Source organism: Hyaena hyaena, unplaced genomic scaffold (assembly GCF_003009895.1).
Source record: "Hyaena hyaena isolate Hyena2069 unplaced genomic scaffold, ASM300989v1 scaffold_353, whole genome shotgun sequence".
Lineage (NCBI taxonomy): Eukaryota > Metazoa > Chordata > Mammalia > Carnivora > Hyaenidae > Hyaena > Hyaena hyaena.
This window is the reverse complement of record NW_024080987.1, coordinates 1,415,221-1,440,726: the sequence shown is the minus strand read 5'-3', so window position 1 is coordinate 1,440,726 and position 25,506 is coordinate 1,415,221. Positions and strand designations below refer to the sequence as shown.

Sequence of the window (25,506 nt, the reverse complement as noted above, 5' to 3'; positions counted from 1 at the left end):
GAACTTGTCCTAAGTGTATACAAATAGTCTACTAGTACTTGATTTGGCCAAATGGAGATCTATGAGCCATGTTCTGAAAGTCTCATACCCATCTCCACTAAGCTGATGCTATACCCTGACATTTCTCTTTTTTAATCGTACACCACTTCTTTTTTTAATGTTTACTTATTTATTTTGAAGATAGAGACAGAGAGCATGAGTGAGGGAGGGGCAAAGGGAGAGAAAAAGAAAGAATCGGAAACAGGCTCCGTGCTGAGAGAGCAGAGCCTGACCCAGAGTTCAAACTCAACAAACGTGAGATCATGACCTAAGCCGAAGTCGGAAGCTTAATCAACTGAGCCACCCAGATTCCCCAGTATATCAGTTATTTATGGGCTTTCAGAAATAGCAAGAAAAACATTTTTCATTTTAATTATCAATGTTTAAGGATTTGAGAAACCTTAAGTCAATTTGTGATTTTTGTTTTCCTTTGTTTTGAAAGCCTTTCTTTGAAAGGTTCTCTATACAGCCTTTAGAAAGAAGACCATGTAGAAACAGTCCATATGCTCTCCCATTGTTGAGAAGCGTTTTCTTAGTCTACATGTTTACTTCTGGTGCCCAAGTTCTTCAGCATGTAATTGAAAAGAATTTCAAAAAATGTTTTAGAGATTCACAGTGGCAGAGACAGGAAGATTCTCCAGATCGTCCTATTCCCTGCTTCGAAAAAAAAAATTAAGGTGAATTCTTGGACGTATAGATTAAAAATCCAAAACCCACAGAGTGCCGAACAAAAGCTTAGACAGTACCTACCTAAATGAAGCAGATTTACAGTAGTCATGCTCTTCTGGCCTTAGTTCATTTTTACAGCAGTCATGCTCTTCTGGCCTTAGTTCATTTGGAAAACAAGAAGGTGTGAAGAAGTCCACCCTTTCTTTTTCAGAGATGTTACTACCAGTAATACCTGTAACCTGTCCAGAGATTTCTCAGCAGCCCTACCTAACCCCACCTCTCCCCTTCTCCTATTGCCATTAAAAAAGCATAAAATTCCTATCCTTTAATAATGCAGTGGCTATGATGAAGTATTAAAATGTATTGGATTTAAATTAAAAGTAAGCATTCACAATGAATATGTTAAAAAATTAATATGCTTTCTTAAAATGTTTATGACTTTCCTATAAATGTTATTTCATTTTAAAATTAACATTTCTTACATTCCAAATCATGTATTCATTTGCTCTTGGCCAATGTTAAGTGTGCTATTTGCCTGACTTGCCCATGATAAGTATACTTTTGTATCAAAGTATTTTACCTATAGGCCCACCATATAATATTGCCACATCTGTGCCTACACTAAGTCTTTCACAGATAAGACTGGAATATATTGTCAAAAAATTTATCATTGTGGATATTTGTTTACTTGAATATTTTTCCAGCCCATTTTGTTTACTTTCTCATAGACATAGACAAATCACATACATTTCAGTCCTGGAAGATTTAGCAAATTTATGTCCCATCATATCACTCCAGAAGTTTTTCAGAATAAAAATAACAAGCCATGAAATTTGACTTGATTTCTAGAATTCACTCTAAGGCATACAAAGGTAGGTCTCCTCAGAGAGATAAGTCAAACAGTGTATGAAGACAATTGAATCAGACCTGAGTTATGAGGGAAGTTCAAATGATAAGGCCCAACTCAACTGATGGAGTGAGCAAGACTGTTTTCTACTTTGAATTCCCCTGAGTCACCATTACATCCAGCAGTGGCACAGCCCAACATAGCACATAGGCTGCCCTAAATCCAAGAAAAAGAAAAAATAAGGAAAGAAGAAATTGACCTACTGTATATGACTCATACTTTACTCTTATGTGACTCACATTTTACTTTTCTCTAGAAGAAAATTAGTATTAACTAGCTTTGAGGTTCTCCATGGATGTAGAAGTTTGGTGGATTTAAAAATGCATGTAATGCAAATATTTCACATTCTTCCTTTTTTCTTTTTAAATACATATAATTCAGAAGGTTTATATTCATGTAGCACCTGCTTTGTCCTCTGTTATTGCATTTACTGTATTATCTTGTATCCTACATTTTTCAAACATATATGGTTTCCTCTAATGTGAGTTGTCTATGGTCACAACCCATATCTTAACCACATCAAAAGATGTGATCGTCCATTCTCATTCTTCCCAGAAAGACTCCATTCCTTTCTTTGGCTAGTTCCTACTTGTCCTTTAAACTCAGCTCAGATGTTACTTCCTCCTGGAATTACCGGTTGACTTCCCGGTATCGTAGGAGCTGTTCATGTGCCTCTACAACTTCCTGTCTTATCTGCGTGAACCATGCTGTATTTTTGTTATTGGTTTGTCTGTGAGCCCCTTTAGCAAAAGGGCTATATATTTTTCTCGTGTCCCCAATGTATCCTTCCCTTATTGCCTGATACATAAAGCCGTTCCATTAATGTTTTAGAGACAGTTTTCAAACAATTATTTGTTTAATGAATTAAGATTTGTAATCTTATAATTGGAAGGCATTTTAGCAGTCATTGCTCCATCAGTCAAAACCACAGATTATTTTATAGTATTCATAATACAGTGGACATTTGCTTTTGCTTAAATACATCCAATCCACTGTCAAGGAGTGTATTAAGTTCAAGGAATTACAGATAACAAATGCTATGATATTACATGATAAGTTCATATAGTTACTATATTTGGAAAAAGATCTTAAAACGTGAGAGCCAGCATCACATGGCTTGCGATTGTAGGAGGAGAATTGTTCATCAAAAGATACAGGAACTGAGAAGATTAGATAATGTAGTAGGAAACAGAATAAGTGGAATCTTGTTTATAATTCCCCAGATCTTCATCCTTCCTTCTGTCTTAAATAGCTAATAGCAGGTTCCTTTCATGGAAAATCATAAGTCATTAATTTTTGAATATATGGTTCTACACATCCTTCACTTCCAGTTCTCTATTCTTCTTTTACTTTCTTTTCATGACTGCCATTTTCTTCTCCAGCTTCTTGGCTTTTGTTTGGTTGGGTTTTGTTTTTAATTCTAGTATCTTATTTTGTGGTATATAACACAGCCTCCAAGTTTACCCAAGTCATGGCTCTATTCCACCTCCTATAAATAAATCTCTGAAACATCTTTTCCTCAAGTACTGATTGTTGTTTTTAGACCATAGCCACTGAACACTCAGCCAGTGCCTTTCCTATTATGTGGATCATATGTGTCCAGAACTAAAGGATCTTCACTTGATGGTGGTACAAGTAAATACTTGTGACCTAATTTTTCCTTGGGAATGTCTGCAATTCCACAAAATATTCTTTAAATTGCTACCGAAAAGAGATTTATATTTACAATGCTTTGTTATATGACAGTGGATGAAGTCTGACACATCTATAATCAGATTTCAAACCGGGAAAAGATTAAAACAAAATCATTACTTGTTCCAAATCCAAATTACAGTCTCCCTGGTGTTCAGATTTATGCTTATTTAAAGAAAGCTTTAGTGCAATTATTATGATTGACTTTCTCCTTGTTTGAAAAAGAAAAATACTGATGTAAGGGTCAAAATGTATTTGCTGAATGCTTCAGTAGTTTGTTTCATGCTTATAGAATTAATACTCAGGGTTAGTGCCATATCTAAGTTCACAAACTTAGTTTACAAACTTAAACTTTACAGACTTAGTAAGTGGAAAAGCCAGGATTCAGCCCTAATTTTCTGGTTGGAAGTCTATTATTTATTCCACCATATCTCGGTACTTAAGTGCTGATCCTTAATAAATATCATCATTAGAGGCTAAAGCTTTAGAACATTTTAAATAATATTTATTTCTGATGTGCATATAAGGTATATATTAATCCTCTTAGTGGGAAAGAAGGAATCAGAAATAATGCAGAACTTTGAAGTATAGTATGTATACTATGGTCGCAGAAAGTGTCTTACCCAGCTCACTAGGTTAGAGTGTTATCAAGGGAACAGGTTTATCAAGTTAGTGTTGTTATCTAGATTGACCTCTCTAGTTCTAACCCCATTCCCCTAGTCTCACTATTTGGTGAAAGAGCAACCAATGATATGAATATTAGTGGATTTGGCTTCATGTTCCAGATTACACTAGAAGTATCTAACTTGATGAAATAATTAACTCTCTCTAGTCTCAGTTTTTTAATTTGGCATAAGCCATATACTGGGTCCTATTGCTAAAAGTGTTCAAATAAAAGGCATAAGTAATAACAAATAATAGGTAGAATTTATCGAGCACTTCTAACTTGTGTGGGATTATGCTTTATTGCTATTATCTTATATAATTTCACCAATAACCTCACACTGGGTTTTGTGTTCTGAGTTCATCATCATCAGAAATAATTATGCACCCGTTAACTCTCTTCATACAAATTGTTTATTAGTCATGGTGTATAATGAAGAATGAGACATCCTTATAGGTACATTACAGTCAGCCTGAAAAAGAAAAGACATGAAACAAATATCTGGATTCTCAACTTGAGTTTCTCATGTCAGCATGAACTTTTTTCTTGGTTTTGTATTGAAGACAAAGAAAAGGAATAGAGGATTATAGTCAGTTCATCACAACTATTTAAGCTTTGAACTCAGCATTTATAAGCAAAGATGTGCATTCTACATACATTTTTAATACTGTTAGGGACCAAAACAAAAGTTTCTGTTTTGTAGTACTGGTATGGATAGTAATAGTCTAAAGCATAATTGAGCCTACATGTAAAAGGGAAACATACTCATTAATTATATAATATAACTGGTTGTTTCATTCTTTTGTTCACTCTTGGATATGTAGCCGAACAAAATTTCAGTCCCAGTGTTTTTATTGAATTGGTACATTACATGATGACAGGGCAGACTGTATCATAGAAAACATTCTAGAACTGTCATGGCAAGAGCCTTATAAAAATGGAGACATGCCTATCTGGCACACAGTGTATTTTTCCTTTAGATTTTCCAGGCTTTCATTATTTCTCTTTTTGCCAATTTTTGAGAGTATTTAATGTTGCCTAGTAATAACTATAATCAGTGACTATTTCTGTGCTTTGTGATCTTTCTAATACTGTAATCCAAAGAAAAACAGTGAGGTTTGTGGTTATATGGGAATCCTGAGAGAAAAAGTTATACCCTACTAAGTGACATTTTCAGCATGCATCTAAACTATCAAGATATTAAAACATTCAGTTACTTCTTTGAGAGCTTTGCTAGTTCAGATTATCATATATTCATACCATGTTTATTACCCTACATCTATTTCTAAAATGACCTAATGGACAAAGAGAAATGTGCTTTTGTCCTAAACCATTAATGAATGTCAAGGAGTATCTAAAATAAATATTCTAAAGACGATTTGAAGATGCGGATACAGTGACTGAGGACAAGTTACAGCTTTCATAATATGAAGTAGATTTTACCACAAACAATGGGTAATTTTAAACATTCTTCTGAAATGATTCTACCTCCTTCAAGTAGGATTAGACACCACAGCAAACTGGAATACTCCCAGGAATCTGACTAAAAGCAGGTAGTCCTGTGACTGGACTAGATTGCCTCATCATAAATGTACCAGCCTGAGGAAGTGAAAGCTTCAGCCTGTATTTGTGAGAATGATCATGTGACCTATCAAGATTATTGTCTTAACCTTTTACTCCAGTTATTCTACAGGGTGTTTTGTGTGTGTCTTTCTATCTTCCCTGTTCTTTTCTGAAGTCCTGTGTAGCAGGCCTTTCTGAAAGCATACGTCTTCCAACTATAGTATATCAGAATCACCTTTTGACCTTGCTTAACTACCAATCAATTTCCAAACCCCGTGCCCAGAAATTCTAATTTATCAGATCAGTATCAGAGGTAATTGGCTGAAAACACTTTTAAGGTACATTGGAATGGATGATTGCCAAAGAATGTGACAGCTTTATGATTTTAGTACGTTTTCTGAAATGAGATAAAATAGTTTATCTTAAAGATATTTCTAAACTGACATTCACGTGGTCTCTGTTATGTATAGTAGGTCTTATTCAGGTCTCTTTGTACTTGGTGTCATTTTTTATATGTTCTCCGATGGAGGTGGAACTTGAGGGAATGCCAAATCTTAACCGTTAGACCACCAGGGAGCCTCTGGAGTTAGGACTTGTCCGAATCTACCATGCCTGAAAAATTAAGCTCAAACCCATTCTCTTCTCACCCAGTGAGCTAGCATTGGCCAAACATTCCACAGCTGACAGAACCTTTTTCTCTGTGTTTATCTTGAGGTAGGGAATTGATGATTAATTTATTCAACATTTAACATATATTTGAAACCCAACTGAACAATAAATGGCATTTTGGCCAGTTTGTACATTACTATCATGTTTTGTTGTGTGCGTCTTACTTTTGCTTGACCCCTTTCAGACTTTGAAAGAAAAACATGAAAACCTCCAACTACGTAGGCAGAAAATTAAAAAATCATTTCTTTTCAGTGCAGTGTGTTTCTGATTTGCATCTTTAGCCTTGACAAAAGAAATTTATCAGTAGCTCAGGGAGACAATAGAGCTGTCAGGGACATTTTATTCTAGGTGTTTCTACTTAGTTTTTATTTCTTCCTTAGAAATTGCATAAAAAAATGTGACAGTCATGCCTTATTTTCTTGTATCTGCAAGCGCTTGGGGCATATGAGCTTAGAAACTTTTGTTTGGTGCACTTGAATAAATATATCTGCTACTTGCTTTAAGAACAGAAAGTATAGAAACTATCAGAGCTTATCAAACTCTCTACAGTGCATGTACAGTATTCAGGTAGTCCAATGATAGATGGAGGTCGAGATGAAAATGCTTCTCTTTTTAAACTGGGCTTAAAATACATTAAACTTTTGGGAGAAACCACAAAAATGTGTTTTTGACATTACCAGTATAAGTCACTTGTTGTTTTAAAGTTATCATTCACTTATTAGCAACATTTGCTCGAATGGTAATTAAAAGAGTACTCTAGAGAAGATAGAGAAAAGAGAAATGCTATATTTAAAAAACTAAGTAATGTTAGGGGCATCTAAGTGGTTCAGTCAGTTAAGCATCTGACTCTTAATATCGGCTCAGGTCATGATCTCAGAGTTCTTGAGATGGAACCCTGAGTCAGGCTCTGTGCTAATAGCATAAATCCTGCTTGGGATTGTCTGTCTCCCTCTCTTTGCCCCTCTCCCACTCATGTGTTTGTGAGAGTGTGCTCGCTCGTTCTCTCTCTCTCTCTCAAAATCAATAAAACAAAAATAGACCAAAAAAACCTCAGCAATGTTAGTTTTTCCAAGAACTCATATTTGTCATGGTAGTTTGTTAACCTATAATCTATCTGAAAGATCTAGAACATTAAGTAAGGCCTTATCAATGTTTTCTGTGGAAAAACTTTAAGTCTCTTTTGTATTTTATTCACTTTACATACATGGGGGATAACATGAGAGCTACTGTGTGCTAAATAATAATATATAATTTTCTTTAAATTGTTAGGAGGCAATAGGCATCATTATTATTTATTTATAATATATATTCTGCCTGATTTCAGAAAAAACTTGATAAGTTTTAGAGTTAAAAACAAAACATAATACCACAGTCTGAGGCTGAGAAATACTGCAGTGAAACATTAAAGTTCCTAGTAATTAAAGAAAGGTTCAAAAGTGACACATTACTTGATTGTTTAAGAAATATCAAAAATCAGCAAAACACATATCATATTTGAAATTCCAATATAAATTAGTTCATTGTGTATATCCTTGTGCAAGGGACAATCATATCACAAAAGACAATGTTTTCAAGAATGGTTTTCTACATTAGAAGCAGAATTTCTGGCTGCTTGTAGGCAAGTCCAAATTCTTTTCACACACACAAAAAGCTATATAGATACATATGAATTCATGTAAGTGAGTATAGATACTCATGTAAAATCCCAGAGTTTTGAAACATAGAGCTTTGCAATCTTAGGCCTGGACAATTTGAAAAGCAGATGTATTTAAATAAAGTAGAATCTTAATATAGGAGAAATCTAATTATTAATATTATAATTAATATTCTAGTAATCTGATAAATAATAGTGGTGCTGACTGGTAGACCTATCCATAAGCTACAAAATGTATCTCCAAGAACCTAAATTAGTTATCATATTGATATATTTTTTATTTATTAAGTAATTAAAAATTGGAATTTATCTGTCCAAGCCATGGATTGAATTTCGCCATATAGACATGTTCTATGTTAAGTTAGGCATTTAATCTTATTGGTGTTGTTGTTGTTTTTGTTCCTCGTATATCTTACTTGTATAGCTCTTCTCTCTCTTGGGATTTCTTAACTACAGTTATCTAGATTTGAATACTTATAAGGCTCCTGATTCATGTTACTAAACCTTGAATGTGGGAAAGTACTTATTTTACTTAGCAGCATTAAACATAAGTGCCTCAACTCTATCTAAAAACAAAATTGAATAATTTTACATAAACAAATAGACAAGGAATTAATCCAAATACCATTTCAACTTGGAATTTAATGTGTAGAAAAACTATATTCATTCTGGTTTTAATATAAGGTGATATACATTGAATCTTCAATAGGTTAGAAATCTGATCAATGCCAAGTCATATCATTTGGTTCATATCCTTAGCATCGAAAGTTAATGACAGATTGCCATATACTAATGAATCTTACTTTTTTTTTTAAATAATTAGTCATCAAAGAACTGAATTAGAGTGTAGCAGTGATCAAGGGTTCACCAGCTGGGATGAGAGCATGCATGCTTTGGTCAAGGAATGTTAAATTGGGAGAGTAGATCTACAGTTTGGTGAGGGGAAAAAGCTACAATTTTTTTGTCTCAAGGTAGTTAACATACAATGTAGTCTTGGCTTCAGGAGTAGAATCCAGTAACTCATCACTTACATATAACATCCAGCGCTCATCCCAACAAGTGCCCTCCTTAATGCCCATCTCCCATTTTCCCCACCCCCATCAACCCTCAGCTTGTTGTTCTCTGTATTTAAGAGTCTCCTGTGGTTTGCCTCCCTCTGTTTGTATCATATTTTTCCTAACCTTCCCCCTTGTTCATCTGTTATGTTTCTTAAATTGCATCTATGAGTGAAATCATATATCTGTCTTTTTCTGAGGGACTTATTTCACTTAGGAAAATACCCTCCAGTTTCATCCACATTGTTGCAAATGGGAAGATTTCATTCTTTTTTGTTACCAAGTAGTATTCCATTGTATATATCCAGTGTGTGTGTGTGTGTGTGTGTGTGTGTGTATGCAATATCTTCTCAACGCATTCATCAGTTGATGGACATTTGGGGTCTTTCCACAATTTGGCTCTTTTTGATAGTACTGATATAAACATTAGGGTGCATGTGTCCCTTTGAATCTGCACTCCTATGTCCTTTGGATAAATTCCTGGTAGTGCTATTGCTGGCTCATAGGGTAAATCTATTTTTAATTTTTTGAGGAATCTCCATACTGTTTTCCAGAGTGGCTGCACCAATTTGCATTCCCACCAACAATGCAAGAGGGTTGCCCTGTCTCCACATCCTCACCAACATCTCTTGTTTCCTAAGTTGTTAATTTTAGCCACTGTGACTGGTGTGAGGTGGTATCTCATTGTGGTTTTGATTTGTATTTCCCTGATGATGAGTGATATTGAGCATCTTTTCATATGTCTGTTAGCCATCTGGATGTCTTCTTTGAAGAAGTTTCTATTTACGTCTTCTGCCCATTTCTTCATAGGAATATTTGTTTTTCAGGTGTTGAGTTTGGTAAGTTCTTTATAGATTTTTGATCTGACCCTTTATCTGATATATCTTTTGTAAATATCTTCTCCCATTCTGTCAGTTGCCGTTTCCTTTTGTTGATTGTTTCCTTTGCCGTGCAGAAGCAAAAAGCTAGAATTTTAAGAACTGGAATTTTAAAAGCTAGAATTTTGATGAAAGAAGAAAGAAGTCTGTTCTTAGAGAACTTTAAAATATCAACAGGAAATTGTTAAATAAAAAATGGTAGCAAAGATTGAAGCTTACCACTCAAGTCAATGACTGACATTTTTGGTGGCACAAGATCTTTTCTCAGCTTTCTTTCTAACTGTGTATCTTAATAGCATAGATTAACTGTGCATAGAATAATAGCAATGAAATGATAAAATCAAATGAGATAAAATATCTCATTCTGATATAAAGAGAAATTTGAACCTTTCAGATCTTTTTTTAAAAACTCCATATTACAGGGTACCAGGGTGGCTCAGTTGAACTCTTGATCTTACCTTAGGTTTTAATCTCAGGGCCATGAGTCCCACACTGGGCTCTGTGCTGAGCATGGTGCCTACTTAATAATAAACAATAATAATAATAGTAATAATTTAAAAAATAAAAATTCATATTACAGGTAGCTGTATCCCCATTGATATTGGCTCTTGTGTTTAGCCCTAGCAGGCAACATTCCCATTGCAAATTTTGTAAATTGGAAGTCAATGTCTTGGACTTAGTACAATTCTTTTTAACTTAATAAATTCCTTGTCCACATTATCAAGCTAAGGTTTGGAAGAGGGATAGAGGGAAGAATTCAGGTAGCTTTTCAGTTTAATTATCAAGTCAGAAGATTGTGTGGCAGATCCTCAGCTTTCAGCTGTTAGGAGCAGTTAGGATCTGTGATCTTTTGCAATATGGAAAGTAGAGTCTTTCTCATTACACAGTAGGAATGGGATGTTACAATTTCTGGTACTTCACCAGTTTTGTTATATATTTTGGAGGGGATTGGAGTTTATCCCAGCTTTCTTATCTTCTTTAATACTACTTTCACAGTTTTCAGAGAAATTCAGGTAAAGGAATACTATACGTCAGGAAGAAGAAATGAAAGGAGGCTGTGATCACTTTTAACTATGTTGTAATACCATTTTGAAGAGTGGAGATAAACTATGACCCCAAAATACTGATTAGGAATTTAAGTGAAATTTACCATGAATGTGTGGTATTTTAATACCATGTTGTGATTATAAGTGAGTGTGGCCAAATAGTGTCTCCTATGATTCCAGTAACTTTTCAGGACAGCAGAAGAAAATCTTTCCAAATCATATTTTCTGTCAAGGTAGTTTGTCAGAGTAATGCTGATTGTAGCTTAGAATCTCCTCAAATGATTTTCACTTAATAGATGGTTAGACTATGCACATTTCAAATACACAACAAATTAGAAAGTGGTATCTGATTAGCCTGCAAGTATTTTAAAGTATAGTATCTGAATCGTCCAATCAGGAAGCCAGATAATGCATTTTAAGTAACTAATTCACTGTATTTGTGCCTCTGATATTAATTGAAGCAGCATGTACAGCTCTTTTTTTTTTTCTTCCAAAATTAGCTTTTACTGATTAATTGAAACAAAGAATACAAAGCTCTAAAGCTTTGAACATTAAGGAATTTACTTTTTAAATGCCTGGTTTCTTGAAAACAAAGTATCTTAACATTTTAAGACAATTAATTGACACTCTCCCCGGTAAGGCATTGGTTTTTGAGGTTCAAGGTGAAGATTTTTGGTCACTAACAAACCTTTTCCAGAAAACCTTGGGGGAAAAACTGCTAATTTTAGCTAGGAGTGTTTGGGTTCTTATATTATTTTATTTACTTTGACTATCTGTGGCTAGGACTCTCAGTGTTAAACAAGGGCTAAAATATAAACATAAGCATTTCCCAAATCCTTTTGGACATGTTAATAAACATGGCACCAGATAAAGGTTTCTATGGTGAACCTCTTGGAATGCTTTGGACATCATTGCCCATCCCTGAAATTCAAAAGTCCAGTAGTATATCAAAAACTCTCAGAAACTCAAGTTATACATGCCCCTGTAACTTAGCATTTCTCAGGCTTATTTGAGCACTTTACCACTGACTGTCTTCCTTCCAAAACATATACCCCAAGACCAATCATGAAAGCAAAATCAGACAAATTTCAATAGAGACATTATCTATACCTGACCAGTATTTTTCCAAGTCATTAAAAGCAAGGAAAGTCTGAGCAATTCTTACAGCCAAGAGAAACCTAAAGAGACATCACAATGAAATGTGATGAATCCTGGATAGAATTCTAGAACAGTAACAATATAAAGACATTTGCTAAAACTAAAATAATCTAAGTGAACTATGGACTCTAGTTAAGCATAATGTATTAAAATTTTATAGTTAATTTTAACAAATATACATTACTAAGGTAAGATGTTAGTGTACAGGGGTGCATGGCAAGTCATTGTACTATTTGGTTAATATTTCTGGAAACCTAAACTGTTTTAAAATTATAAAGCCTATTAACTTTTTTAAAAGTGGCATTAACAAAGCATGTACTTCCTTTTGGGGAAGCTTGCTATTTACAAGTATTCACTCAGCATGCAAAATAGATTGGGCAATGTAAGAATATGGAAATTTAAATTAAGCTGTTTGGGTAAAGAAAAGTAAAGAAATCAAGGCAGGTAAAGAAGGGATGCTGAGCCAAGGGTCCCAAATTCAAAGGTGACAGTTTGAATCCGCATAATTTTTTCAGCCCATTGGCTATACAAAGATGCCACAAAAACAGAAAAAATACAATCTGGCAATGCCTAAATGAGGTCCTTTGATATTTAACTGGAAGACACTGACAGAATGGAGTCTAGAGGAGTGCAGAATCATCTTTATAAAAGATGTGGGGAAGATTTCAGATGTGTACCTAGAGTGCTTAATTCTGAGGGCGCGCTCCTTCCATCAGGCTTTGGTGTCTCCGACATTTCCCACGTCTGTCTTGGAACATTCTTTCAGTCCTATATAATAGCTAGAGACAGATTTGCAAGTAACTCTTGTTATGGTACTTACCAAGTTTTCAATCTCTTGTAACTATATCCAGAAAACTACTTAAGACATTTTATATATAAGGACTTGTAGTATAACGGCTAGTAGTATAATTCTAACAACAATAACAGAGATAGTAACTCTTACTTACTGGGACTGTAAGCATGACTGGGACTGTGCTGAGCCCTGTATATTTTTCTGTTCAAACTTTATAACAATAAACTAGGCATCATTGTCCTCACTTTACAGATGAGGAGACCCTTCTGGGGATAAAGTCCTTTGCAAATTGTCAGTGATATAGGGATGCTTCTTGATTTACTCACAAGCCCTTCAATCAATGTTTTGAAAGCTAAAACTTCATATATCACTTTTTAAATATGTTCTTTAAGGACAATAAATAGAACCCTCATTGGTAGCAATTTGGGAGTAGTCAAATTAGTTTAAATGAGTTAACTCATCTAGCTCTTCCTAGAATGAGCAGAAAACTAGAATGAGAACTTGATGAAAGCATTGAAATTCAGTAAAAAAAAAAAAAAAAAAAGACAAATGCTTGTTAAGAATCTAGTAGGAAAGCTTACTTTCTTTAGAGCTTAGTTTATTTGTGATGTTTCTAAACAGTGCTTAGTAACAGGAAGTAGATTTCTTTTAATACAATTTTGTTTGCTTGTTTGAATGTTTTTACTTGAGTTACTGTTTTTGAAAACAGGAAAGTAAAAAACAAACAAAAACAGGAGTGTTCTTAGTTTCCATCAGAGACCATCATGGCCTATGTCCTTATCCTCAGTCTGGGGACAATAGGCCATCAGTAAGACTACATTGCTGGCAACAGCATTCTAGAACTGAATAATGAATCATCTCTTATCAACTACATCTCTAAATAGAGTGGTATCAGCATATAAGTGAGGGCCACGCAATGTCTGTCATTGACTTAATGTGTACAAAACACCTCCTCCATGACTTTTTCAAACTTTACTATAATTCACAGCTACCTGATATATGTCAGTGATTTAACTTTTCCAGATCTGATTTGACTTAGTTGTGAAATACATTATACAGTAGGATGTTGGTCTAATACTATATTTTTTTTTATCTTTTCTCTGTGTAGGATTTATACTAAGAGAAAATCTTTGTATATCTATATATACTTTTAACCCAAAGACAGAGTTTAGGAAAGTTTGCTGAGAAACTCAGTCAAAACTCTCTTTTAACATACAGTATCCAAGAAAACATCTCTGGTTTGAACTGAACACTTTTGAAATGGAAAAGACTAATGTATGAACCATTGTCTTTTCTAGGATTTGGGGAGAATTGTGTTTTTAATATTTTTTAAAGTTTTTAATGTTTATTTATTTTTGAGAGAGAGAGAGAGAGCGCATGAGTGGGGAATCGGCAAACAAACAAAGGAGAAACAGAATCCAAACCAGGCTTCAGGCTCTGAGCTGTCAGTGCAGAGTATAATGTGGGGCTCAAACTCACAAACTGTGAGATCTTGACATGAGCCAAAGTCAGATGCGCAACCAAAAGCCACCCAGGCAACCTGAGAATTGTGTTTTTAAAAAAGTACTTGGAGTAATTTTCTCCAATTCATCATATCCCCCTCAGCCATTTGTTTTCTTACATTTTTCTACCCAATTTTCTCATACTATAGGTTTTCCCTATCCTGAAGGACTCCTTGACTCTACTGTCTAGACAATATCATGTGTCAATGAAAGTTATATATCTACGTAAATGCCAAATACTAGTTTAAAAACTATATATGTAAATTAATGGTGATCATGTATTAAAGGAATAGATATGCCAGAAGAGATCTATAAAACCCAAGGTATTAACAACCCCTGTTTCTTGATGTTAACAGTGGATTCTTGAGCATGTGTTTTTGACCATAGCTAACCACTGAGTTTGCTCTAAGTGTGCCTTATCTTAGTAATATTAGATCATAGTTCCCCAAAGTGATGGCTGCTATTCTTTTTATTCTAATCCCAGGAGAGGTCACAGGGTGTAGAAGAATGGCAGATGATCGGAAAGATGAAGCAAAGGCGCCTCACTGGACCTCAGCTCAACTAACAGAAGCGTCTGCACATCCACATCCACCTGAGATTAAGGACCAAGGCGGGGCAGGGGAAGGACTTGTCAGAAGCACCAATGGGTTCCCATACAGGGAGGATGAAGAGGGCGCCTTTGGAGACCATGGGTCACAGAGCACCTATTCAGATACCAAAGAGAATGGAATCAACGGAGAGCTGACCTCAGCTGACAGAGAAACAGCAGGTAACTAAGGGCTCCCCTGTCAGTGGTTCTGGCTTTGTGCTTTGAAGTCTGTTTAGACTGAAACTAAATTAATTCACCACGATGACCTCCTTTCACTAGTGCAAGGACTAAAATTCCAGTCTGTCGGGGGAAATAGACACCAAGAGAAGAGAAAAATCTTGGGAAGTAGCCTAACATTCCCCCAAATTAGTGTATTCTTAATCTCATCTCCCTATTTAGTTTGTTTTTAATTTTTTAATGTTTATTTATTTTCGAGAGAGAGAGAGAGACAGAGTGTGAGCATGGGAGAGACAGAGAGAGAGACACACACACAGAATCCAAAGCAGGCTCCAAGATCCAGGCTATCAGCACAGAGCCCAATGTGGGGCTCAAACTCACAAACTGTGACATCATGACCTGAGCTGAAGTCAGAAACTTAACCAACTGAGCCACCCAGGCGCCCCTCCCTATTTAGTTTTTACCACTTTAATTTTCATCAAAAAATGGCTCAGGGTATATGTGTTTTGCTAGCTAACCGTCGGCCTTTTAACTCATTGAAAGAAAACTTCACTAATACTTTGAATGATATTGGACCTAAGTCTGGCTGACTGATTAGAAGCATATGTGTTTTTTAGGTCAGAAAGCAATATAGTGTCTATCTGCCAATCTTTAAAAATTAAAAAAAGAGATTGGGGCACCTGACTGCCTCAGTCGGTGGAATGTGTGACTCTTGATCTTGGGGTTGTGAGTTCGAGCCCCACTTTGGGTATAGAGATTACTTTAAAAAAATAAAATCTTAAAAGAAAAAGAAAGAATAGATAAGGGAAGGGAGGGAAGGGAGGAAAGGAAACACATACATGGGAACCGTTTCATACTTCCTCAGAGAGCTTTTTAAGAACTAATATCACAGATGCTTGAAGGAGAACTTAATTTGACTTACTTTTAAGTATTTCCTTTCAAAGTGTAATTTCTACCAATAGTCCTCTTTATTCTCTCATTGATAATATCTTCCTTAATGACATAGTCATTATACAGCATTAACAGCATAGAGAAACTCTCACTAGCACTATATTCTTCACCATTATTTTCCATTTTTTCTATAATCAGAATTTAATGGGTTTGAACACAGTAACTTGCTGACATGTTACTCCAAAAAGAGTAGGTAAACTACAAGTAATAAGAAAGGCTGTGTCCCCTTCAAAGTCATCCCTTGCTTATTCAAAAACTGATTTTCTGCACTCCATCAATTAGTCAGCAGCAGTTATCAACTGTACACTTTGCTCAAAAAATTATATTTAAAATTAAGGGGAGTATCAAAAGCTTCTCAAATAACTGAAGAGAAATTACATAAGGACACAGTGTGATTTTTTTTAAACTGCTCATATGATAAACTACTATTGAGCATTTTCTGTATGCAGGGTATGTTAGCCTCTGAGCCAGAGCACATGCAAGGAATGGTCTCTGAACTTCACAGAGCAGATGATCCAGTAGCTGACGTGAGGCCTGTGCACACAATTCAAATCAAAACAATGTACTCTGTGCCAAATGAAGAGTTGAAGTTGAGGAAAAGTTGAAGAGAGATCATTATTTCTTGGGAACAAAATTCCAAATCATGTACAGAAGCATCTCAAGAAGTCGCAGCAAACTGAGGGGAATGGCAGAATATTTTAAATGCTCAAGGAAAACACAGTGATACTCATCATCTCTTAAGCATTACATGACCTCAAGATAGTCCACAGTTTCAACATTCAATTACAGTACATTCCTTTTCAAGATTTATCTTTATGAATCAGGTATTTGGCAGTTGTTGGGATAAGAAGCAAGTACCCTGCAGAAAGTCATGTGGAACAGGGATAGAGAGTGGCAGTGTCCAATCTAAGTATTTGAGAAGCTGTGCAATGCTCAACAGACACATATACACCATGAGTAAGGAATTGTGGATACAAGAGAAGCACAAATGTTATTTTTGCCTTTCATGGTCACAGTGAGGATTAAATTAGATAGTAAAGTGTAAAAAGTCAATGAATCAAGAAATAGTATCTATTAATTACTGTTGTTATTATTGGTAGTGGTGGGAACAGTGTAAATACGGACAATATGGCACCCTTGATCAAGGAATATTTTTCTAAAGCTGAATATAATAAAGCTTGAACAGGGTGGGACTTGAGTATCAGGAGCACTAAGTAGGAAGATTTTGAAGAAATTGAGGCATGAGGAGATGAGGACATGAGGAGCAAAATTGTTGTGGGAAAGGCAAGAGATAATGTAATAGACCAACATTTTTCTCATCATCATATCGTGCAATACCTGACATTATACTTTAAGGACTCAGTAAATGTATTTTGAATGAGTGAGTAAATAAATGAATGAATGAATGCAAAAGAAGAAAGAAAGTCCTATTTAAATTAATGGTGAATGAAAACTCTTGAAAGTCTTGCTCTGTTTCTTGGGCCCTCACCAGTTGAATCTTACTGATGATGATAGAGGCTTATAATACGCTAAGGAGAAAGAATCCCTGTAGCATGCTTGGTCAAGCAATGAAGAACCAACATCACTTAACTATTTCATTTTTTCAGTGGTCTTAATTAAATATTTAAGAGCATCAGAAAAATCTCTTTGCCAGGTTAGTATATCCTTGCCAGCGTCTTTGAGAAAACAATATAAATTAAAAAGAGATTAACAGATGTTTCTTTTAATTTATGGGTTCAAGACCATCCAGAGTTAATTTTGAAATCAACTTAATATCACATGAATCTTGTATTGCCTTTGAGAAACTGATTCTGAAAGTTCTATATGTATGTTCATAGTGAAAAAAGTTGTAAGCAGACAGTTGTGGGTCACCAGGGTGAAGTGTACAATCCAAACTATGATGTTTTTTAAATTAAACTCCCTCCAGAAATAACAGTCCATTGATTAAGTCCATAAAAGATCCATATGTAGAAAACCGTGGGAAAGGAGAAATGTAAAATATTGTCTCATTTCTACAGAATGTGTTCTAGTGATAATTTAATGTGCAATTAGATTTTTCTCCAAACTTTAGCTTAATAAAATAATACATTTTATTATTGATGGTTTATATATAACTTTAACAAACAAAACCATCCCAGTAAAAAGAAGTGTTTTAAATCTCAAATATAATTTTTAAAAATATTAACTGTTGATAATAGGCATCACTAATGTGAGCTGGCATTATATTTCAAGGTGATTATTTTAAAGAGAACCGGAAGAGCTGTATACTAGCCCCCTCTTTTATCATTCACATGTTATCTATCAGTACATTGCCTTTTTCCTTTATAAAAGATACTTCTCCAGACACTGTTAACATGACACATTTCCCAGTAACATCAGGTCTTCAGGTACACATTGTGGTGTCCAATCTACTACTGGTTGAATCCAGAGATCTTTCTTCTTTCCTTCTTTGCTATATTCTTCTCTTAATTTTTAGAAACAAATTTTTCCTCAAGATTGTTTAATTTTATTCATCTCTAAAAACATGATAAATGCAGTGTTATTTCTACATCTCCTTTCTCCTTCCTTCTGGCATCAGGTGGGCTCACTTGAACCAAAGATCTTATCTCATTCTCTCTTACCTATGCTTTTTGATGTTCACCTTCATTTCTGGGCCATAATAGTTTTTAATTTTTAGACATGCAAGCCCATAATAGGCATAGTTTATCTATGTGATCTTATGTGCTGAGACTGGGAAAGGGTAAGAAGGGAATTCTAGAAAGCAATAATATTTTAAATTATATTTTTTTTACAGATTACTCTTCTAGATTTTGTCTCTTTTCTTACAATTGAAAGCTAATCCATAGAAAAGTAGATAGAATTATTTACTCACCTATTGTAGCATAACTTTTGATTGCTTTATGATTTTTTCCTGTATTTATTTACTAAAGTAACCTCTTAAGAAGCCATGCCACAAAAGCTCCCCCCCCGCCAAAAAAAGGAGAAACCATTGAGAATCTAGTCATTTAGGAAAGCTGCTATTATAGTGAAACTAAAACCATTATTTTCTTTATTTTTTATCGAGGTATAGTTGACACATAAAGTTACTTTAGTTTCAGGTATACAACATGGTGATTCAACTTCTGTACACATTATGGTATGCTCCCCACAAATATAGCTGCCATCTGTCACCATACCACACTCTTACAGTACCACTGACTGTATTCCCTGTGCTGTACCTTTTAGCCCCATGACTTACTCATTCCATAACTGGAAGCCTGTACCTTCCTCTCCCCTTTACGCATCTTTGCCTCCCCCTCACCCCATTCCCTCTGGCAACTATCAGTTAATTCTCTGTATATATGAGTCTCTTTCTGCTTCTTGCTTGTTTTAAAATAGTCATTTTTAAATTGTCTTCCAAAGCATGAATCATAAGCCTTTCCTCTGTTTTCTGCCTCATCTTTTTTGAAGAAATCAAGAGGACTGCATTTGGTACCCCCACAGTTCCAACCCCGACTGAAAATTAGGAGTTGCATCATTTTTTTACTTAGAAAAAAATATTTTTGTTATTTATTGAGAGAGAGAAGGAGAGAGAGAGAGAGTGAGCATGAGCTGGGGAGGGACAGAGAGAGAGAGAGCAGGCTCCACACCATCAGTACAGAGCTAGATGTGGAATTTGAACATATGAACCATGAGATCATGACCTGAGCTGAAACCAAAAGTCAGATACTTAACTGACTGAGCCACCCAGGCTCTCCTAGGAGCCACATCTTTAAGTTTCTTATCTTTCGTATCATATTAGTATTCATATAAAGACAACTGGAAGATGCCAGTAAATAAGACCACCTTCCAGTCCTCCTCTTTTCTGGTGTAGTCACCAATCCGAGATCACATGACCACAACTAGACTGCAGGTCTCCAGCTGCCTAGACCAATGTGCTTCCCATTCCCCCATGCTGCCAGATTTGGAACAGTATGGCCAGCTGCAGCTAATATCAATTATCACCTTCTTCTGTTGCAGAACAGCCCCATCCCTGTACCTTTAAGTCTTGGTTATAAAATGAATGGAGCAAGAAAGGGGACAATTCTCAGAAGTTTATAGAAGGCACAACATTGAAGTGTTTACAATTATGCTTCTGTGGGGTACCTGTGTGGTTCAATCGGTTATGCATCCAACTCTTGATTTTAGCTCAGGTCATGAACTCATGGTTCATGAGTGAAAGCCTTGCATAGGACTCTGCTCTGGCAGTGCGGAGCCTACTTGGGATTCTCTCTCTCAAAACTAATAAATAAACGTAAAAAAATCATGCTTTCATGATTTTGACTATCCTAAGGTACAATGCTTTCAGCACAAGTAAGAAATACCAGTCAGAGTGTAAAGGCCTTTGTGAGCATCAAAAACCAGGATCAGCCATCTCTTGGAGTAAATTTCAAAAGTAAATAAACATTTAAAAAAAAAAACATTTCTCCAGTTACCAGCATTCTAGTTCTCCAGAGCTGCTTTGTTTCCTCAACATCCCTGGGATCCTATTCAGCTCTACTTCCTGCTGTGGCACTGAGATCTGTAAAAGCTCCTCCAGGCGAGGAGCTATTGCTCTTTCAGAGCTTACCAAAGGAACTGCACCTTTGAAAGCCTTGACCTGCACTTTAACATTCCCATAGCTTAGACAGCCAGGTGATCAACACACTGAGATAATGCTGTTGCTGGACTTAGAGATTGAGGCTTAAAAATACGTAACGGAGGAAAAGTTTGTCATCATTCATGTGCAGAAAGTTGAATATACCTTTATGCTTCTGTTTCCCTTTTTCATCTTAGAAAATTTGAACCTGCCTTTTCTTACCTTTCTCATTTTTCCTGCTTCCATTCCTAGATTTGAGATTTACTGGCAGGAGTCATTATGCCATTTGAAATATGGCATATTGTATATATTATATTAATGTAGGCAGAGCCAAAAAAGTACAGAGCCATGTCTCCCGTGAAACGACTAAAGCCGTCTGCACCACCCCACAAGGCAAATAAACACTCTGGCCTAACAATACAAGAGGTTGCAGATTTTCCTTTCCTTGTTGCCATGGCAACCACTCATTGCTCTAGCTGCCATTTCCCTGAGCTGCGCAGAGAGGAGCGTGCAGAGTTATTTAGCATTCAAGGGTGGATGTGCAGAAAAGCACAGGGCCGCACTGCGAAGCGTCTGGGCCTGGCAGCGCCGATGGATGAGTACACAAAATGGGATCTTATCCGTGGTTTCCTTTGAAGGGTTAGGCATCTGGGGCAGGAAAGAGTAAGAAAGACAAAGATCGATTTAAAAAACCAAAAAAGCAATTCCACAAGGTTTGTATTTGTCATGTTTGCTTTGTCCTATGTGTCTATATACCATTTGAAACAGATTTGGGCATTAACTTCAGTTGTAAAATGTGGCTTGTCTTGGTGGTAAATAGAAGGGTCTGAACCTGATGGAGAGCTTGCTTACATGGACATTATTATAATGAACTATATCTCTTACTCTTGGTAAGGTATGAGCTTGTGTCTGGTACGTATTGCTAGCTAGAGCTTAAAATGTTTGCACCAAGTGGAGGCAAAGACGGGCACCAGATAACGTTGTTTACTTAAATGTGCAGTTATGCACAAGATGGTTCTTCCTGTAAAAATCTATTTCACATCTATCTGCGCTCTGCAGCAAAAGTCTTAAAGTAGGATGAGATTGTCTTAAGCCAATAATTCTGAATCAAAATATAAGGAAAACATGATTTCTCTAGACTTCTTTTAATTAAACTCAGTGACTTAACAAATTAAAATATGATTTTGTTCGTTGGAATTTTAATTGCCTACAAACACTTCCAGTTGTGAGGAGCAAGGCTCTATCTAACACAATGTAATAAGATATTTAAAAACCAAGATTAATTTGCATACACACTTACTCCCATGTATATTCTTCCAGAAAATGCCTCTCATGTGCTTGGTGGAAATCCATTCCATATCTTTACGTCTTGTTTTATAGTAAACAGAACTACAATCAGAATCACTTTTTTAAAAAGTGTTTTATCATTCTCTTTGGACACTGACACTTTGAAAAATTATTTTGTTGAATTTGAATCTTAGTGCAATAGACTTTAGCTAAGAAAAATTAAGACCTACTTGTAAAATTATTCTGTCTGGCTTGTTTTTAAATGTAAATATAATTTACCTATCACTGTATTTTCTTCCTTGACCTCTCTCCTGATCCTGTATTTTCCAAGACGTTATCTAATTTTCTCCTCTCTAATTTGCTATCACGTTTTGTCATCATATTTTTTAAGGTATTTTTTGAGGTTTTTAAAATCTCCACTTAGGCAAGAATTCTAAATGCCCCACCAAATCCTTTTCATTTTCAGCAAGCAGATGAAAATAATCAGTCATAGGAGCAAGTCTTCCTGCATTTATTTTTGGACAACCTAAGTCTTTGTTTTGATTAGCATTATGCATGGCCTTTATCTGTCTCGTGTTCTATTTCTTTATTTTTTTTAAGCTCATGTATTTATTTTGATGGGGGAAAGGCAGAGAGAGGGGGAAACAGAGAATCTCAAGCAGGCTCTGTGCTATTAGAGCAAAGCCTGATGCAGGGCTTGAACTCATGGACCATGAAATAGTGCCTGCGCTGAAATCAAGAGTTGTACACCTAACTGACTGAGCCACCCAGGCTCTCTATGTCTCTTGTTCTATTTCTAAGAACGCTGTTCTCACAAGAGGTGCCTGAGTGACTCAGTTGGTTAAGCATCTAACTTTAGCTCAGGTCATCATCTCACAGTTGGTGGGTTCGAGCCCCACTTCGGGCTCTGGGCTGACAGCTCAGAGCCTGGAGCCTGCTTCAGATTCTGTATGTACCTTTCTCTCTGCCTCTCCCCCCTTGTGTTTTCTCTCTCTCTCTCTCTCTCAAAAATAAATAAATAAAAAGAACTCTATCCTCACAAAAGAATAAAAAAGATAAGAGAACAACTTTAATAGTAATTTGCAACAAATAAATTCCTCTGATAACTTGAGAATATATTAATCATTGATCAATAATGTATTTTTTAAGTATAACTTACATATAAATTAACTATATTGCTTGTATGTGCCTGAGAAAAATATCTGTCCTTATATACCAGATACCACCTCAAGGGCTGGCTCTGGGTTTGATGTTATTGTTGCTAAGCGGTTAGTAGACCAGGGAGTATCTCACGGTCATCGGTCATCACTCCTCCATCTTTCCTCCCCTAGCGACTTTCTGCTTCAGGGTACCAAGCTTTTCCTCTCATTCCCTCACACTTCACTGCTCCTTATCACATTACATAAAGCCTGTGCTTTGACTGTCAGGAGAGTCTAGAAATTCATCTCGGGAGCAGATGAACAGAACAAATGGTGCTGCCTTGCAGATCTGGTAGTGAAAGCATGATCTGACTTGGCATCATGAGTCCTGAGGGGAAAGGGACACTGAGCTGCTTGCTGCCCGCTCACGGTGTGACTCCTCTCACAGAATGAGTCACCATTCGGCAACACTCATAGAAAATACAATTTGAAACCCAGCCAAACTGATGAGCAAAGAAAGAGGAACACCTATGTCCTAGTCTCTCATTGCAACTTTTAATAAATATGCAAATGCTAGGTGATTATTAGAACCCAACATGAGAATAAGATTCTCCAACTTATTTCAATAGCCCTCAAACCTGAAGACATTAGGCAAAATGAGTAATAACAGAGGAATCAAGACTCAGAGAAAAGTCATCTTTAATAGCATGCTTCTGCTTCAGTAGCCTGAAAATTCGATTCAAGATTTTCCGTCTAAATTTTCTATTTGGAAAGACAGATTGAGACAGTGTTGGGATATGAGCATCTCTGATTCTTCCATAAGTGACTCCAGCATGAAGGGTCAGCTCCCCTGAGTGAACTAACACACTTCTCTTCTTAAAACATTTGCCCAGCTAATCAGTGGTTTCATTCATGTTCTACATTGAACAAGTGATGGCAAAATGTTTTTAAAGGGTGCATACCCCACAGGAGAGGTTCTTAGAGTCCATGGTCAAAGATCCAGAACTGATGTTGATTTTATTCTCTCCAAGGAACCTCTTCTTCTGAACACCTGCATGTAACATGTTCATATCATGCTAATAGCACTCATATGGATTGTGTTACTGGACTTGTTTCTTGTTCCAATCTACAACCCTAGGTTGTTAGTGTTTTGAGGTAGAAACTGTGCTTTATTCATCTTCATGTCCCTTTCAGTATGTGATACAGTGATTGTTTCCTATAGCGAGTATTAATGAATATTTTTTGAACTAATATAAAGAAGAGAGAGTTCATATCCATGCTAGGTTTTGAGATCGGGAATCTCATAAGCAAAACAGGCCTACAAAAATTATTTCACAGTACGAGCAATGTACTTGAGCGAATGATTGTATTGGGAGAAATACTGGATAAAAAGAAGCAAAAGGAAAAACTGAGAGAGGAAGCTAGAATCAGAGTGAGGGCTATAGAACTGTGGGCTTGAACAGAAAGGAATTAAGTAGGAACTCATAAATACTGTAGTGAAAAGAAGGTCAAGAAAGGATATCGCAGAATATGGCATGGTTAAAGTTTGGGAGTTAAAGTTTGGAGTAAAGAAAATATACCTTTGACTTAATTAAGATAGCAGTATGACACCTGATTAGAAATATTTTCTTGATGGTAAAAATTAATGAACTGGAAAGAATATGGAAACTCAGGATAAATGACCTTTCTAAGAGATATCTATAACAGCTAAAAAACACATGGACAGTGAATAAATTCTCATGCTCATTCCTACAAAATTGAGCCCAATGTAACAGTTGGGTCCACTTGAAACGACACTGAAATATCCTGCAAACATAACTTTACAGTTTGTGCTCCTGTTGATCCTCTGGGTGTAACGTGTAAGGATCACCTCACTGGTCTAGGTCAGGAGCTCACATATATTTCATTTCTGACAAATGGACAATCTGAATCTTAAAGCAAATGAATATTCTAAGTCATAGATTTATTATCCTTTTTTAAAGGAATATAGCAGTATTGTCTTGGAGGGATGAATCCTATTTTTGAAGGTCACCTTGAATAAAAAATATCACCAATGACCTTTTTCTCTCTGCTTCATCTTAGAGTCTATAAAATGATTTGCAAATGATAAGTTCTTTGTTAATAAATAGCATTTCTCTACTGAACAACAGGGATATTTATTTGTTAACTTTAGGAAAAAATGTTTGATTTCAAATAGATATCTTCTATAGTTTCATTATTTTAAAAAGTGATAAAAGTTTTTGTAACCTATTTATTTTCCTTTTCAGTATAATAAAATGAAAGATGCTCCCATTTATATTTTCTGGTTCTAATCATTAAGTATTTTGATAATTATAAGACTTTTTTCTTCTCCATAAGAGAAAATCATCATCATCATTTACTATTACTTTTATAAGCAATTTAAAAAATGAAATTTCTAGATACTTTTTCTCCTTGCTGCATTTTGCATATTGCTATCCTTTATCTTAAAGGGTGTG

The 25,506-nt window shown here is 35.7% G+C and overlaps 1 protein-coding gene across 1 annotated transcript in view; it reads left to right on the top strand.

Annotated features, from left to right (window-relative positions):
- Positions 1-25,506, top strand: part of MAP2 (microtubule associated protein 2) — a 275,144-nt gene that overhangs the window by 187,014 nt on the left and 62,624 nt on the right. The window contains exon 5 of the mRNA XM_039249970.1: positions 14,774-15,058. Within this exon, the coding sequence (XP_039105901.1) occupies positions 14,797-15,058 (262 nt within the window). The 5' untranslated portion in view covers positions 14,774-14,796. The remainder of the gene's footprint in view (positions 1-14,773; positions 15,059-25,506) is intronic.